At 38.1% G+C, this 15,147-nt stretch overlaps 2 protein-coding genes across 5 annotated transcripts in view; both read left to right on the top strand.

The window, feature by feature from the left end:
* The window catches only part of gas2l1 (growth arrest-specific 2 like 1), a 39,973-nt gene extending 29,797 nt beyond the window's left edge, over positions 1-10,176 (top strand). Inside the window, exons 4-5 of the mRNA XM_047380402.1 lie at positions 866-1,178; positions 5,118-10,176. Coding sequence (XP_047236358.1) covers positions 866-1,178; positions 5,118-7,107 — 2,303 coding nt within the window. The 3' untranslated portion in view covers positions 7,108-10,176. The remainder of the gene's footprint in view (positions 1-865; positions 1,179-5,117) is intronic.
* A 1,435-nt stretch (positions 10,177-11,611) lies between these two features.
* Positions 11,612-15,147, top strand: part of ap1b1 (adaptor related protein complex 1 subunit beta 1) — a 37,978-nt gene continuing 34,442 nt past the window's right edge. The window contains exons 1-2 of one of the 4 annotated variants that reach the window (XM_047380404.1): positions 11,612-11,756; positions 13,840-13,900. In XM_047380404.1, the coding sequence (XP_047236360.1) occupies positions 13,864-13,900 (37 nt within the window). In that variant the 5' untranslated portion in view covers positions 11,612-11,756; positions 13,840-13,863. Of the gene's footprint in view, positions 11,757-11,967; positions 12,034-13,839; positions 13,901-15,147 lie in introns of those variants that run through there. The other 3 variants (XM_047380403.1, XM_047380405.1, XM_047380407.1) reach the window with 3 other exon arrangements.

The raw sequence follows: 15,147 nt of genomic DNA, 5'->3' as shown, positions 1-15,147 counted from the left end.
ACCTGACCAGACCATCGTCTGCTCAAATACATATAATCAGCTGCCTGCACATGGGTCTCCTGTAGAAAAGCAATATTAGCATCAAGTTGTCTCAAATGTGTCATAATTTTCCTAAATTTAACTGGGCCATTGAATGATTTCACATTCCAACTCACACAGTTGGAATGTGACAGGGTGACTGTTACCAAGACTATTAGTATTAGAACTGATCATCTATGGCCAATTAGACTGTAATATGATGCACACAAACCATCACAAGAAGGTACCTGGCAAATAACACTCTTAAGACAGACAGATCTGGTGTAGTCCCGCCCCTCTCTCCTGGATAAACAAGGAGAACACAACAAACAGGAAATCCACACATTCGTGCTTGCATTGGGGAACATAGCACCCTGGCTGGGTTCCCGCCACGCCCAGGTAGCAGTAGAAAACAAATAAGTTATCGAAAAAAAAGAAAAAGGTTTCCTCAATTTAAAAACACTTAATTCTTATATGTACCTTGCAATGTAAATAAAACATAAGATACATCCTTAACCATGGTCTAAACAGAAACTTTGTAAGTCTCACATAATCCTATATTTGTCACCAGAAGTAATGACTGAAGTTAAATCAAAATGTCTGTCTGTCTGTCTGTCTGTCTGTCTGTCTGTCTGTCTGTCAAGTTTGTTTTGCATTCTGTCTATCTTGTTAAACTTTCCAAACTGTTTTGACTAATTAGTTTGTCTAAAGCTCATCTCTGTGTCAAGCAGCAACTTTATTTTATCAACTGCTGCCCAGATCTTAATGTGATGTGGTATACTTCTTGACCACAGTCTTAACTGCACAAGCTCTGCTGGTTAAAAGTTTAATTTATCTTCCCACTCAGCTCACCGCTACCACCAGGCTAAAGCAAGTGGCCAAAGTCAGGGAGCCCAGAGCAAGTCCTCCAGTGCCCACTCCTCCCGCTCCACCAGCCCAGGCCCACACTGGAGGAATGAGGGCATCTCGACTTACAAACCCACCGACAGGCGCTCCTTGGAGCCTCTCCCTGCTCCGAGTGCCTCCTCCTCTTCCTCCACACGGCCTGGTCGATCCCAAAACTCCTCTGTACGTATGGAGGTGGACGCCGCTGGTGCTCGAAGTCTGCTCCCTAAGCCGCCAAGAGATCGCTCGGAGCCGCGCCCCTTTAATCCTCTCAGGTGAGCGTGTTCACCTCTGTGCAGGTGTGATACAAGACACGCTCTATGGTGTACACAAAGAGACAAACAGACACACTGAGAGTGGGACTTACACACAGTGCATAAACATGCCAAGAAACCACAGATTAGACCAGAGCAGATATATCTAATCTCAGGTGACATTGCCTTGAAAAATCCACCTCTGCAGCACCCTGCAGTACCCCCTTGTGGTAGAAGGTAGACAACACTTTGTAAAAATAACATCTCTGATGGGCTGTGGTTGTCTCTGTGCAAAATACGGGTCCTAAATTTAAGATTATTACACGTAGTCCAATCATGAAAGTGTTATGATAATAAGAAAAAAGATTGGGTTGGTCTTTTCCAATAAACCAGAGTTTAACTGTGTCATAGTTTCACACAGTTAACAGAACGCTGGGGCTCCAAGCCTGTGTGGGACTCATTTGTCTTTATTGGGCAGTTTAAGCCTGAGTCACTGCAACAAGGGGTTCAAACTAACTCGCCATAGGTGAGGGAGATCCCCTTTTGACCTATGCCAGAATACAAAATACAGTCAAGACCAAACCAAATAAATAAGGGCATTAACAGATGACTGGTAAAGTTGGTTAAAGGTGAGTTAAAACCAGGAAAACAGTTTCATTTCAGCTAATTATACCAAAAGTCCAGAGTAGGGCTGTGCAACTACTCAAATTTCTATTGCAGCTGCTCCAAACAGTCACAAAAGGGTTGGTATTAAAATGTATTTTCCAGTTTTTTTTAGAATGCTTTAATTTATCCCTTCTAGTAATATACTTAAATAAATACATTTCAATAAATAAATAATACATTTCTACAATATAGCGCAAACTCACAACAAATGTCCTTTCAAGGCAATTTATAAGACAAATATTGAAATCAATCCAATCCAGTCATATAGACACATTCAAATTGAACTACCTACGTTCCAGTTTAATTCTGGTAATAATACAATGCAGTAAAATTCAGTTAATAATGAAAACTGCTAAAACGTTTTCTATCTAAGAAAATCTAACCGAGTCATTTACTCTGTAGCAATGTCTCTTCCTGAGCGAACATGTGGCGACAGAAAGCGATTAATTGCACTGTTTGTTTTTTGCCACATTTGTGATTATGATTTCTCTAATGTAAAAGCCCTTGAGAAGAACAATAAAAAGATAATTGGATGTATCTCGATCAGGATTTTGTTTGTCCCTGATTGTGATCTGAGGTATTTTAAGAATGTTATTTGTCAATACAGAGTGTCAGTCTGGTACTTTGGTAAAATCAGTCCCATGTAATCTTGAAAACTCAGTACCTTAATAACCATATCAATATTACATTTTCTACATCAGGGCTGAAACAATTAATCTATTAATCATGATTAATTGATCATTGAAATAGTTTTTAACTAATTAGGTAATCAAATAATTGTTAACTGGAGTATACATGCTAAACGAAGTACTCACTCAGAACAACAATAAAGCCAAAGCTGTACAAAAATATATACATTTCGTAATGAATTGACTTTGAACTGATTACCAATATAAAGATTAGTTGCATACCTAGTCTACATTAGTAATGTGATTGTGCCCCTCGTTACTCACTCATCACTGCCATTCTAGATGATTAGTATTTGTTTTCTTTGAAGCCGACAGATATGTGTCTGTTGTTTTGGAAATAACATCGGACTCTACAAACATAGTTAGATTCTTCAATAAATTTATATCTTGTTTCTGCTAACAAGTAGTTGGCTAATGCTAGCATGTACATTCTCTGTTTTGATATGACTTGTTCTTAATTCAACTGGCAATTTATTTCAGCCATTAAATTCATGAAATTTAGTGTTTCATTTGCTCAAGTCTTTCCTGCAGAGGGGAGCACAAGGCACAGAGGACATCACATTAACACAACCACAATATGTGTTTTACATATTGTGGTTGTTGTTTTGGACTGATGTTTGATATACAATGTGAGCAATGGAAACAAAAGTCAAATTTCTTGTTTGTACTCACAAACATCAGAGTAAAAGGTGATAAACACTTAGATTGTAAGGGAAAACACTTTTGTTAGATCATTAAAAAACTGAGCACAGTCTATAATACAGATTTGCAAGCCCTGCACATGAAAACAGTGTGTGATTTCTAAAAAACTGGCAGCAAAACTGGGAGTGAGCCATGTTGGCTCCCTATGTACTGGGCGTTAATTTTAAAATGCCTTGATCAGGACCCCAAGCCCAGACATGGGATCAGATTTGGTAATTTCTGTCTAAAACTAAGAAAACATCTTTATAATCTATAAATTGTTTAGTGAATTCTTTATTAAATAGACTCAACATTGTTCTTTTTTTCTATTTTATTAAATGTTAATGCATGCACAGTTGAAATTTTCAATCAAGCAAATAACACCACATCTGTAAAAACCAGATCTCCTTGGGTCTATTTTAGTTTTTCCTTCAAAAAATGCAAAGACAAAACTGATAAACCCGAAGGTCCTCTAGGTGCATAACAACAAAGTTGTTTCTGTTTGTAAAAAGGCCAATGGTATGTGTTGGGCTTGAAAATCTTTGAGACTTCTTATCCTGCCCCCAGTTGCTCTCATCCTCCCTGTAATCCCCACTCGATGTCACTGCTCTCTGTTGCAAGACACACATGAGCCTGAGGTCAGAAACGCTGTGTGAATCCAGTATCCTCAATACTACTTAATACACGCCACATTGTAGAATCAAGGAAAAAATTAATATTAGTATGCCAGAAGTTGCATGTTTTTTCCACATATATTGAAACACAGTGCCTTGCAAAAGTATTCACATCCCTTGAACGTTTTGAAATGTTGTCATGATACAACCACATATTTCAGAGTAATCATTTGGGATTTTATATGATCGAACAATGAAACCTGACCATTATCTCCAGGTGGTAGGAATGTGATACATCTCAACCTCATTCACTCTGATACCCCTAAATAAATCCCAGTTCAACCAATTGGCTTTAAAATTTGACTAATTAGTAATTAATGTCAGGCTCTGTAATTTAATCTCAATATAAATAAAGCTGTTCTGTGATGGCCCAAGAGGCATCAGGAAGACAAAAGAACACACCGAACACATCAGCATATTTAAGCTCTGGAGAAGTTTAAAGCAAGCTTAGCTTAGAAAACAATATTCTAGGATTTGAACATCTTTGGACATCTCTGTTCAGTCCATTATCCAAAACGTGTATGGCACAGCTGCAAACCTGAGTAGCCATCTTCCCAAGAAGAGAGCTACTCAAAAAATGGCCAAAGGTAACTCTGGACGAGGCCGCAAAGATCTTCTGCTCAGGTGGGAGGATATGTTTAGAGGACAACCATTAGTTGTGCACTCCACAAATCTGGCCATTATTTCAAGAAGAAAGGCATTTTTGAAAGAAAGCCATAAGGACTCCCATTTTCAGTATACCACAAGCCATGTTTTGGACATCACAAATGTAAAAGAAGGTTTTTGGTCTAACAAGATCAAAAATATGACTTTTAGATCTGGATGCAAAACGGGGTGTAAAAACACTTCATCTCCACTGTGAAATGTGAAGGTGGCAGCATCATGTGGGTATATTTTTCTTCAGCAGGGACTGGGGCTCCAGTGCAGCCAGAGCTACAAGGGATTATTTTAAATCAAAGCATATTTATGTGTTAGAATGGTCCAGTCAAAGTACAGACCTAAATCTAATTCAGAACCTGGGCAAAGGTTCAGTTTCCTTCCACTTTACAAATAAAAATGTGCTACTTTGTGTTGGTCTATCACATAAAATTCCAGTAAAATACATTTACGTTTATGGTTGTACGGTAACAAAATGTGAAGTTGTGTGAATGCTTTGTGAGACACTAACTGAAAATTGAGATAGAAATGTTACGGACTTTAAGTGTTTGGTGTTATTTTATTTTCAATCATTGTCTTTGCTTTACATGCAGGAATAAAGAAATGCTGACAAGACGTCTCTCTGGAGACAGTGACTCTTCTACAGCCTCCTCTAAAGGAGGAGGAGGGCGGCAGTCACTTGGTGGTCCTACACGGCGCTCTGGTGAACAGGTGGTACTGCTTGTCAACCGCAAGGAAGGGAAGCATATGATTGAGAGAGCAGGAACAAGCAATCAAACCCCATCTACACATTCCTCAAAACCCCGTGCACGAAGTCAGTCGCGGGAGCGTTCTTCACTGCCACCAACACTCAAACCCAACCCACCAATGGGGTCTTCTGTTGGTACACGGACATCTCGCACAGACAGAGAGCGCTCCGTTGGCCATGAGGGCCCCCGGAGGCTCCATGTTCCTCGTTCTCACAGCCAGAGTAAGATGACCAGCAGCACTTTGTCAAGTGATGGCAGCCCTGCACACCTTTCCTGCCCTAGGACCTCCCAGCCCCTACCATCAGAAAGACAAGAGGACCTGGCTAAACAGGTAGCCCCATCTTCTCCTAGAGGTGGTGTTGGTTTTGGTAAGAAGCAATCATTCTCGTGCACTAACTCGCCTGTTAAAGGAGTCCAAGGCAACAACAACAGCCCAATCAAGAAGACTGTAACAACTCCTAGACCCCAAGCGCCCCGCTCACCATGCACAGGAAAAGGCAAACCACTGCCCCCTGTCACCTCCGGAGGGCGACAACCACCACACTCATCTCCTCGCAACTCTAACAACTATGCCACCCGCTCCCTGAGGCTCTCACAGGCTCCACGATCTGCTGGACGGGGCCAGCCTAAAAACGTTTCTCACCTGGAGAACCAGGATGCTGGAGAGGAGGGGCTTGGGTTAGGCTACCAGATGCTGCCGCCACTGGACCCCCAAAAGGAGCAGGACCTCTATCGCAGCTTTGAGGCTGAGTTTCTGGCCAATACCCAGCAGGTCAGGGAGAATTTTGCTGGTAAGGCTGTAGGAAGAGCAACCCTACAGGTAGTGCCTGCGCTCACTGAGGCTGCAGTGTCTGATTCTGCTTCCTCTTCCTCTAACTCATCCACCTCTTCTTTAAATGTTGGTACAAAGATTGGAACTCTGCCTGTCCTCAAAGAATCCAAGAGGACTAACCCCCTACATTTCCAACCAGAGGACCCTTTAAATATACTTTATCGGCATAATCTCGGAGAACTTGATGGTTTGGGTCAAGCAGAACATGAACACTGGGGGGAACGTAAAGGGGGTCTCAAGAAGCTTCCAGAAATTTCTAGCTTAGTAGAGGGAAGAGAAGCTCCATCTTCTTTACCTGGCCTTAGAGAGACTGGGTCCGATGAGCTAATGAATCACATCCCCTGCCAACCAGCTATGGATAGCAGGAATATGAATGGGGAACGTGGATGTTCTCCCACAGGTGGGCTCTCAGGTCGAAAAACTCCACTTGGCTTGAGTTCAGTCACAGGAGATGTTCCCCTAGAAAATCACCAGCTAAATCTTCCTTATGATCTTGAAAATGGCGACAGTGGTGATAACCTGCCACCACCAGCGGGTTGTCAATCACCTGTACCCCTTGCCCCCTCTGAGGACTGCTCTTTCCAGGATTCCTCAAGTGAAAACTCCTCAATGTCCTTCAGCTTGAGTGAATCTCGCTCTGGGTCTTCTCCACCATCATTAAAAATAACCAATGGGGAAAACGGACAAAGTGATGAAGTCCCAAACTCTGAGCACAAACTGGGTGTGAAGTTAAGGCCTCGCTCTGACAATAGGCTGCAGAACAACCCCTCACGAATCCCCACACCTGTGAGACACAAAAATGTTCACACTAATACACCTCTTTCTCCCTGCAACACGCCACCACTGTCCCGTAAGAGCTCCCATCCTGCTTCATGCAAGAACTTGCACCAGAATCTCACAGACATGATCCATCCTCAGTCTCACTCTTCAGCCATAGGCAGTAACGACTGCTCCTACCCTGCACAGGGGAGCCTAGACGCTGAAGCTATAGCACAAAACTGATTCCTGCAGCAGGCTGTATGACTACTGTGGAATAAAAAGGCTTAAGTTTAAACTAAAAACTGTTGTCACTGCATGTTGAACAAAACTTTAAATTTAGCTTTTCCTAGAGATGCACTGATAAGAAATTTGTGGCCGATTTCAGATCGCTGGATTTTGTAAAGTTTTGACCTGCCAACACTGATTTCAGTTGATTATGGTTTTTCTTGAAGAACTCTAAAAAAACCAATGTTCAAAATAAGGCAAGCTTTAAAATAGGGGTTTACTCATTTAAAACAAACACATTTTAAAGAGTTATAGGTTGTGTTTAGTATCTTGGATTTGCATGTAGCATGGTTAGTGCAGTTAGCATTATAAGCTGTAAACAGCACTCTCTGTGTGTTCTCCCTTGAAAATGTAGATGCTAACCCCATCTCTAAAATTTCCAAAAGGCTGCCATTTCCAGATCCGGCATTTTCCATGACTGACAGAAGCCAGAAGCTCAAACACATAAAAGTGAGCAACTTTTGGACTGGTTCAAAATTACAAAATGAGTGAAATGACTAGCACCTGCTGAAGTTTAGCTTTTGGATACAGCAGCCTGCGTTAGCAGCTGACATGCTTCTCTAGGAAAAAGTTCTATCTAGAAGCTTCTTACACATTTTGTGCCTCCTTTTAGTAACACTTAACTGATACAAAACATAAAGTCATCTTCACTCAGTAACAACTTTAGCACTAAAGAGTTTAGTGGTTTAGATGGTAATGCTTTTGTATGGTTTATATTTCGGAAAAAGATCCGATTTTTAAGTTATCCAGTGACGGGTCAAGCTGTAAATCATCTAGTTCTGCTCACTAACTTATTTCTAGGTGCATCGCCATTGTTTCCCTGTGGAGGTCCACTTTGCTTTTTTTGCACTCAAGACAATTTTTTTTTATTTTTACCAAAGGTCTTTATTTTTATTATGATGTTATTTCATGGGGCTGTTTTTGCCAAGTTTTGTTCTCCCTGAAGCACACATTCTCATAGTTGACATCCAGAGATAGAAAGAGCATATGTGCTGCCATGTGCCACGGCATGGGGCAGGGCATAGTGCCAAGTATTTGAAGCATTATCTTTCTAAAACTGCACTAACACTAAACATATGGTTAAATAAACCTTTATCTGTTGCAGTTGGTCATCGATTCTCAATTTACCTTGGTAGTCAAAATACTGGTACTAAAACTGTCTGATTAATGGTCTTGATGTGGCGTTTAGTATATACATATAAATACATTTTAATAATAGTGTAATACACATACTCAACAACATAGATTCAGCTGACCTCATGATGCATACACTACCAACTAATTTCTGTACAGCAGTCAGTCATTGTAGTCAAGGTTAATATTTATTTAATACTTTTGTCTAATTTGGTTATTTTAATGGAGTATATAGTTTTAATTTATACTTTAAAATGGATTAATTATTAAAAATAATAAGAGCATTGAGATTTGTGTTATTTGCGTCTTTGTCACTGAAATTGAAAAGTTGAGTGCTCCTTCTCTGACCAAACGGCATTCTAGCATTTAACATATTTGAACAGCAGGACTCTGATGAGAATGAATGTGTAAATACAGGCTGCGTGGGTGTTTTTGTAAATAAAAGGCATTGAATATACAGTTTTAATGTACATACGTTGCTGTAACAAGGACTATGCTGCCTTAGCTATGCAATTCATATATGGTTTTGGAAATGCCTTGACAAACTCCCTTTGCCTTAAATGTTTTGTCATGAATTTGATTTTGAATGTTTTTTTTTGCTTGAACTTGGTAGCACTACATTATCATAATTTACTGTTTATTGTAAAATAACTTGAAAGTATTGAGTGTGAATGTTGGAAAAATTGAAGAATATTGACAATTTTAATTGTACATTACATTTGATGTAGAGTTTACAGTCCATGGGAGACATACTAATGTAATCCATTCTGACTGTGGTGATTACACAACCTGGTGGTGACATCTAGTGGCTAAATGAAACACGCTGAGGTATTTCTGTACTGCGTGTGTTTATATTGTAACGTTCTGGTGCTGATTAGAACCAGTAACAATAGAATGACCCAATGGAAATAAATGGATGAGGCAAGGCTCTAACTTGAGTGTGCGCAAAGGGCTTGAATAATTCATGCTGTAACTGGATAGTCAGGTTTTTTCATTTCTGAAGCTGCTGTTGCCATCAGTACAGGAGACCAGACTCCAGTTACAGACAATGACATTAATGTTTTATGTAATTAATGGGTGCAGGATTTGTAAAATGAATTTGAAAGTAGAAAGGTTTTTGCTGAATCTTCAAAACATTTTATAATAATGGATTTGTGTGAATAATGTGGATTATATGCATGTTTTTGCAACACACTAAGTGAATGGGCTAAAAAGAAAGCGTCAAGCTTGTGTGTATGTATGTATGTACATATGGTATGGTAATATGTATAGAGTTGGAGTAAAGAAGGGAAGGATGTTGATCTAATTTATTTATTTATGGTGTCAGCTCTCAATGGCCTCAGATTACTTCTGTGTCCAGTGGACTGTTGGTGAATGGGGTTTTGGGGAATCCAGCAATATCCAGGAATTTGTTGAATTATTGCCACCTTAAAAATTTGAATTACCCTTTAGAAGATGATGCACATAGCCACAATTTATTCGCTGTCAGTCCTGTTGGGCTCATCATTACCTTTGTTTTATTTAGCAGAATTTCGATTTTCTGTTGGTGCATACAAATTTTTACTGGTAGTTTCAATTTACCAGGTACATAAACTGTGACATCAAGAAAACATGGCAAAATATTTTGAAGCCAGTTATAAAATTAGTTATTTAAATAAAAAACAGCTTGCTTTTTTGTGCACATTTTGAAATGTGATGAGACTCTCACTTGTCTTTAGCCTAAATCGGTGAAATTTGAATGTTTGTAACGTGATGCCATTTTACCAAAAGTTGTACAGATTACTTGATATTGTGTATTATGTAAGTATACAAGAGTGATACTGAAAAAAGTTTCTTTTTTAATTCTTAAAATGCTTTCAAGTTATTCCTCTAATAAACACTTTTTCTTCTGAAGTTGCATTGCCTGTATAGTCACATGTCATAGACAATATTACAGATATTATGTTCAAAAAATAGATATATTATGATCCGGCTTAAAATGCCAGAAGTGTTTGATATATTTTGGTGTTCCTTAACAGGTTATTTTTTTTATTTTGCACTATTTTCAATTACACTTGGGAACAAAATAAAATTTTGGTTCAAAATGAAACCCACATTTTTGAAATGCAAGGCCTTCTTACAGCTTAACTACAGATAACTCTTGCCTCAGCTGGCCTGTAGACCTAACAGACACTCACATACACCATTTATATAACTGGAAGCAGGATTTGCTTCTGGTTTGGCTGTGGGTGCAGTAGAAACATTGAAGTTGGTTTGTTAGCCTCGGCAAGTCTCGCTGGTCTGTTGCATTCAACAGGTTCACCACTTCTTAGCACACCCAGAATAGACCCAGAATCGAATTTGCTATACATTATGAATTTTTTTTTTATTGCTGTTAACGCCATAGCTGAAGCTTATCATTGAAGTTTTGGTTGGACAAAAACATATTTGATTTACTTGGAGATTTGTATTTGTATTTTATTTGATTTATCCAAATTGTCTGTAAATTACATATATTCCAAAGTTTCAAAATGTGAGCACATGCTTATTACCCTATGCAAGGTCTGATTTCCATAAAAAAAAAAAAAAAAAAAAAGGAAATAGTTTCTATCCCAATTTCAGAATCAAACTATAACGTTTACTGTGACAAATAATTTAAGCTGAACACCTGTTTGTTTTAATGGCAGAATATTCCCTGACGCTGTGTTTGGTGTTGAAGGTATGATATTCCACAGTAATGAATGTGACCTTTTGGCTGAATAAATGCACTATGACAAGCCAGTGACAGACATCTGTTCTAACAGCCAAAAACGAAGGACTGTAACTGTCATACTTTCCAACCTGCACATATAATCTCGGTTTGATTTGAAACTTCTACAGCGCTTTCAGAGGAAATCGTTTGCTTTGACAAACAACTCTATGAAAGATTGTTCTAGCATAAATGCATTTAGTTCATCATTTTTTAATTATTGTTATTACTTGCTGCCAGAAACAGGCCTGGTGTGCCATTAAAAAATGATCAATTGTGCAGCAGGAGGAAAACCGCATTTCCTCCTTTCCTAGATCAGATCTGCCACTGACACTATAGGGAACCAGACCCAGCAGGTCACAGGACACAAAAAAAGACAAAGGAAAGCGTGACGTGTGTTGAAAAACAATCAACAATAAAACATCTTTGTGTATGAGCTCAGTTTCAGAATATGCACTGCCTAAGCTACCAAGGGAACTGGAAAACGTGTGTATTTTAGATATATTTGGACATATGTGGTAATCTATCTCTCTTAGATTTTTGTTTCGAATTGTGTTTTATATAAACCTATTCATTATGTCCCAGAACAATACTAAGGCAGAAAAGGCCCCCAGTGCGGTAAACAGCAGTTATCCTAAATGAATTAAGGCTGACGTTACTTGCCAGTTGGTATTTTGTGTGAAGACGGAAGTAAAACAAGTGGGAGGAGACGAAGGCCATCGCAGCTCCTACTACGCCTGAAACGGTAAGGTGTTTGTGGAGATTTTCTCTCTTAAGTTGTTGTGTGGCGAGCTTCATTATAACTCCAGAAGGTACGGTAATTCGTTGGGTAAGGTTTGTATTAGGCTGCTAGATTAAGAGCTTAACTACCCCGGAAAAGGCTTCCTTAAACCTCGACTTAGAAGGTCATGTCTGAGCTGCTAGCTGACACTGACAGCAGGCGCACCGCTAGCCTTTAGCATCAGTTTCATTCATCTACCCGAACTACCGCGAACATGCAGGAATGGGCCAGTCAGTTATGCGTGAGTAAACGGGCCAAGAGAATAGTTGATATATTTCGCATACCACTGGATTTAGTTAACTTTACCTTGTCATAATCTAAGTATTTGGAGTGTTTGTTTCTGAACACACTCGAGCTCTCTGTGCTAACGTCATCTTAGCTTTATGCTAGTCAGTTAGCGAACATTTCCAGTACTTCGTGGCTAAGTTAAATTAGTTACAGTCAGCTTGTGTTGTATATTTGCGTTACTAGACTGTAATAATCTAAGAGCATAAGAGTAGATCTGTGCCAGTTTGGCGTAATGGATACAGCAATCGCCCGTAAAAACCGCACCGTAAGAAGCTAGCTACGTTGTCAGATGTGTTAATGATCGATGCTGTGAGGGAGTTAGCAACCTGTCAGATGTTGACAGCCACCTGCGAAACAAAACTGATGGTTTTACCTTGTTTGTGGAGTGGGTTACAAGGAAAGTTACACGGCAACATGCATTAATTTAATTGTAGGTGTTCAATACGTGTAGGCATTTTGTTAATTGTAGGCATATTTTGCTTACAAAGTTGCATCATAGTTTAACGTTTGTACATAAAAAGACTAATATACTAGACGCTGCTTCTGATAGAGTTCAGAATCAATCTGAGGAAAGGCATAGTTGACCTATTAAGATGGTCTCAAGATTGTCTAGATCCTTAAATTATATCAGAGTCTAAACACATCAACAAAGCATGAAAGATACCAACAAAATGTTTTCATTCAAACACAAAGTAGCATTTATTAAACAGACATCTAAGGCAATTTTAAAGTCAAGTTCATTTTTTCTGCACATTCAAAACAACAGCTGATTACCAAAATGCTATAAATTATTCAAAGAAGCATTACAGAAAATGACTATAGATTAGAAATGTTTTAAAACATAATAATAATAATGCTATAAACAATAAATAATGGTAAAATGTTTCACTCTTTGAATGATTTTAAACACTGAATTAAGATGAGATTGAAATAGTTAAGAGTTTTTGTTTTTTTAAATTGGTGTTATGTAGTATTCTAATTTTCTGAAACAGATTTTTGGGTTTTCATTATCTGTAAGCCATAATCATCACAATTCTAATAAATAAAGGCTTGAGATATTTCACTCTATGTAATTAATCTATATATAATACATGTGTTTCACTTTCTGAAATGAGCTATATAAAATATAGAATTTTGTATGCAATATTCTAATAGTTTTTAGAGTTTTTCCCTGCTTCACAATATCTCGAATAGCTGTTTCACAGGTTGCAATATTGCAGTCGCAAAGGTTTGCTTGGATGCTATATTTAGTAGACTATTATACAATAAATAAATAAATAAATTTGAATATTATTGAAAAGTTAAATGAATACAGTCAATGTCAAATACATAATGTGTTTCTCAATGAGTGAGAACAATGTAGGTTAATTGCAATCAGTGTTGTCATTGTAAAAGTCAGCATTGTGTTTTCCTAATATAGTGCAGGCCTACCAATAAAACCTGGTGGGCAAAACAAAAAAAAAAAATTTATTCTCACTCCATCCTGAACATATTCAGTGTTGGCTGAAGAAGGTACCATTGACCTTGTTTGTGCTGATTTAGACGTTTCATCTCTAAAGAAGATTGTCAGGATCTGGTTTCTCAGCAAAATCTCTTGTTTTCTTTCCCAATCTGCTGCTGTCTGTTCAGGAAAAGAGAGGAAATCCTTTTATTTTCCTTTGCTTGCACTTCCTGTATTTCCTGCTGCTCTTAGGATACAAAAAGATTCCACTTGGGCAAAACACTTCAGTTATCCTTTTCATCCTCTACTTTTTTGCAGGAGAACCGACAGTTTGGATCCAAGATGACAGACTCCAAATACTTCACCACTACCAAGAAAGGTCTGATATCTCACTAGATGTTCATAAATACTTGATTGTATTTATTTGTTTTAAATATTCATATTGAAAAATGGTTTAAGCAAAGCACATTTATATATTTGTTTGAGTGGCCGCTTTAGGTATGCTTATATATTTACAGTTAAGAGGTTGTTAATACAAAAATAAGCTACAAAATTGTTTGCTGGTTACTGAAAAAAATATTGGATATATGAAAGGATTTATTTGTTGGGTTTATTAAAATCTCCTGGTAAAGTTGCAGGTTGTAAACAGATTTACGCCTCTCACCTGATCCTGCCATCCCAAGGTGTCTATTCATCTTTAGTTTTACTTGAAATGTAACCGCAGGGATCCTTTTTTTAAGCATTTGCTTAAGGAGTTTATATTACCCAATTAAATACGCAATTAGGATTAAATTTAAGGCCCTTTTATTGACATGTTCATAGATTAACTTGTTTTATGTAAACAAACACATGATTCTAAACAAACTTTGTTATCCTTGCAAAATGTTCCCATGATGACTTTGATGTTGTCTTCAAAATTATCACTCAGATTTTGGTTCTACTGACTCTACAAAGTAAAATGGATGTAATAAATTATACACAAGCGCACAAAAGAAGAACCTCAACACTTACTGTTTTGTGTGGTGCAAATATATCTCTGCGCAGTGGTGCTTTCAAAGGCCAGGAATTTTTAAACACTTTGTTAGGAAAGATCATTTTCATATTTTTCAACACTCTTCTTTCCCATCTAGCCTGTTGTTCTGCAGCAAGGCACTTCTTTGTATATTTATACGATCCATTAGATCACAACTAATCCACTTCTAATACAAAGACTCCACACTATATCATACTTTGATAAAATTTTTGTTCTTTTAAGATGCCCCTTTTTCAGCCTTGGTTTCACAGCATTGCCTGAACATTTTTAAAACAAAAATGAAACATGGTTTTATTGCTTTTATTTTAAACAATAAATTAACGATTATTCGTGCTGCTGGTAACATGGTGGAATAATACACCCCTTTGCCATGCTGCTCTTGGAAGTACTGCTGTTAGCTGGTTAATCAGTTTGGAGTTAGCGGATAACTGGTACCCAGCCTGCAGTCAGCTAATTAATAGTTGCTCGTCGCTTGCTTAATGTAGTTTTTAAAACGGCATTACTAATAACAGCAGTGTTTCCCCTAGGATTTTGGTCATAAATTTAAAATTTGTTTTTTGTAAACAAAAAGTGTAATACCATTAAGTTTGCAA

Source organism: Girardinichthys multiradiatus, chromosome 12 (genome assembly GCF_021462225.1).
Source record: "Girardinichthys multiradiatus isolate DD_20200921_A chromosome 12, DD_fGirMul_XY1, whole genome shotgun sequence".
Lineage (NCBI taxonomy): Eukaryota > Metazoa > Chordata > Actinopteri > Cyprinodontiformes > Goodeidae > Girardinichthys > Girardinichthys multiradiatus.
This window is presented reverse-complemented; position numbering and strand designations above follow the sequence as displayed.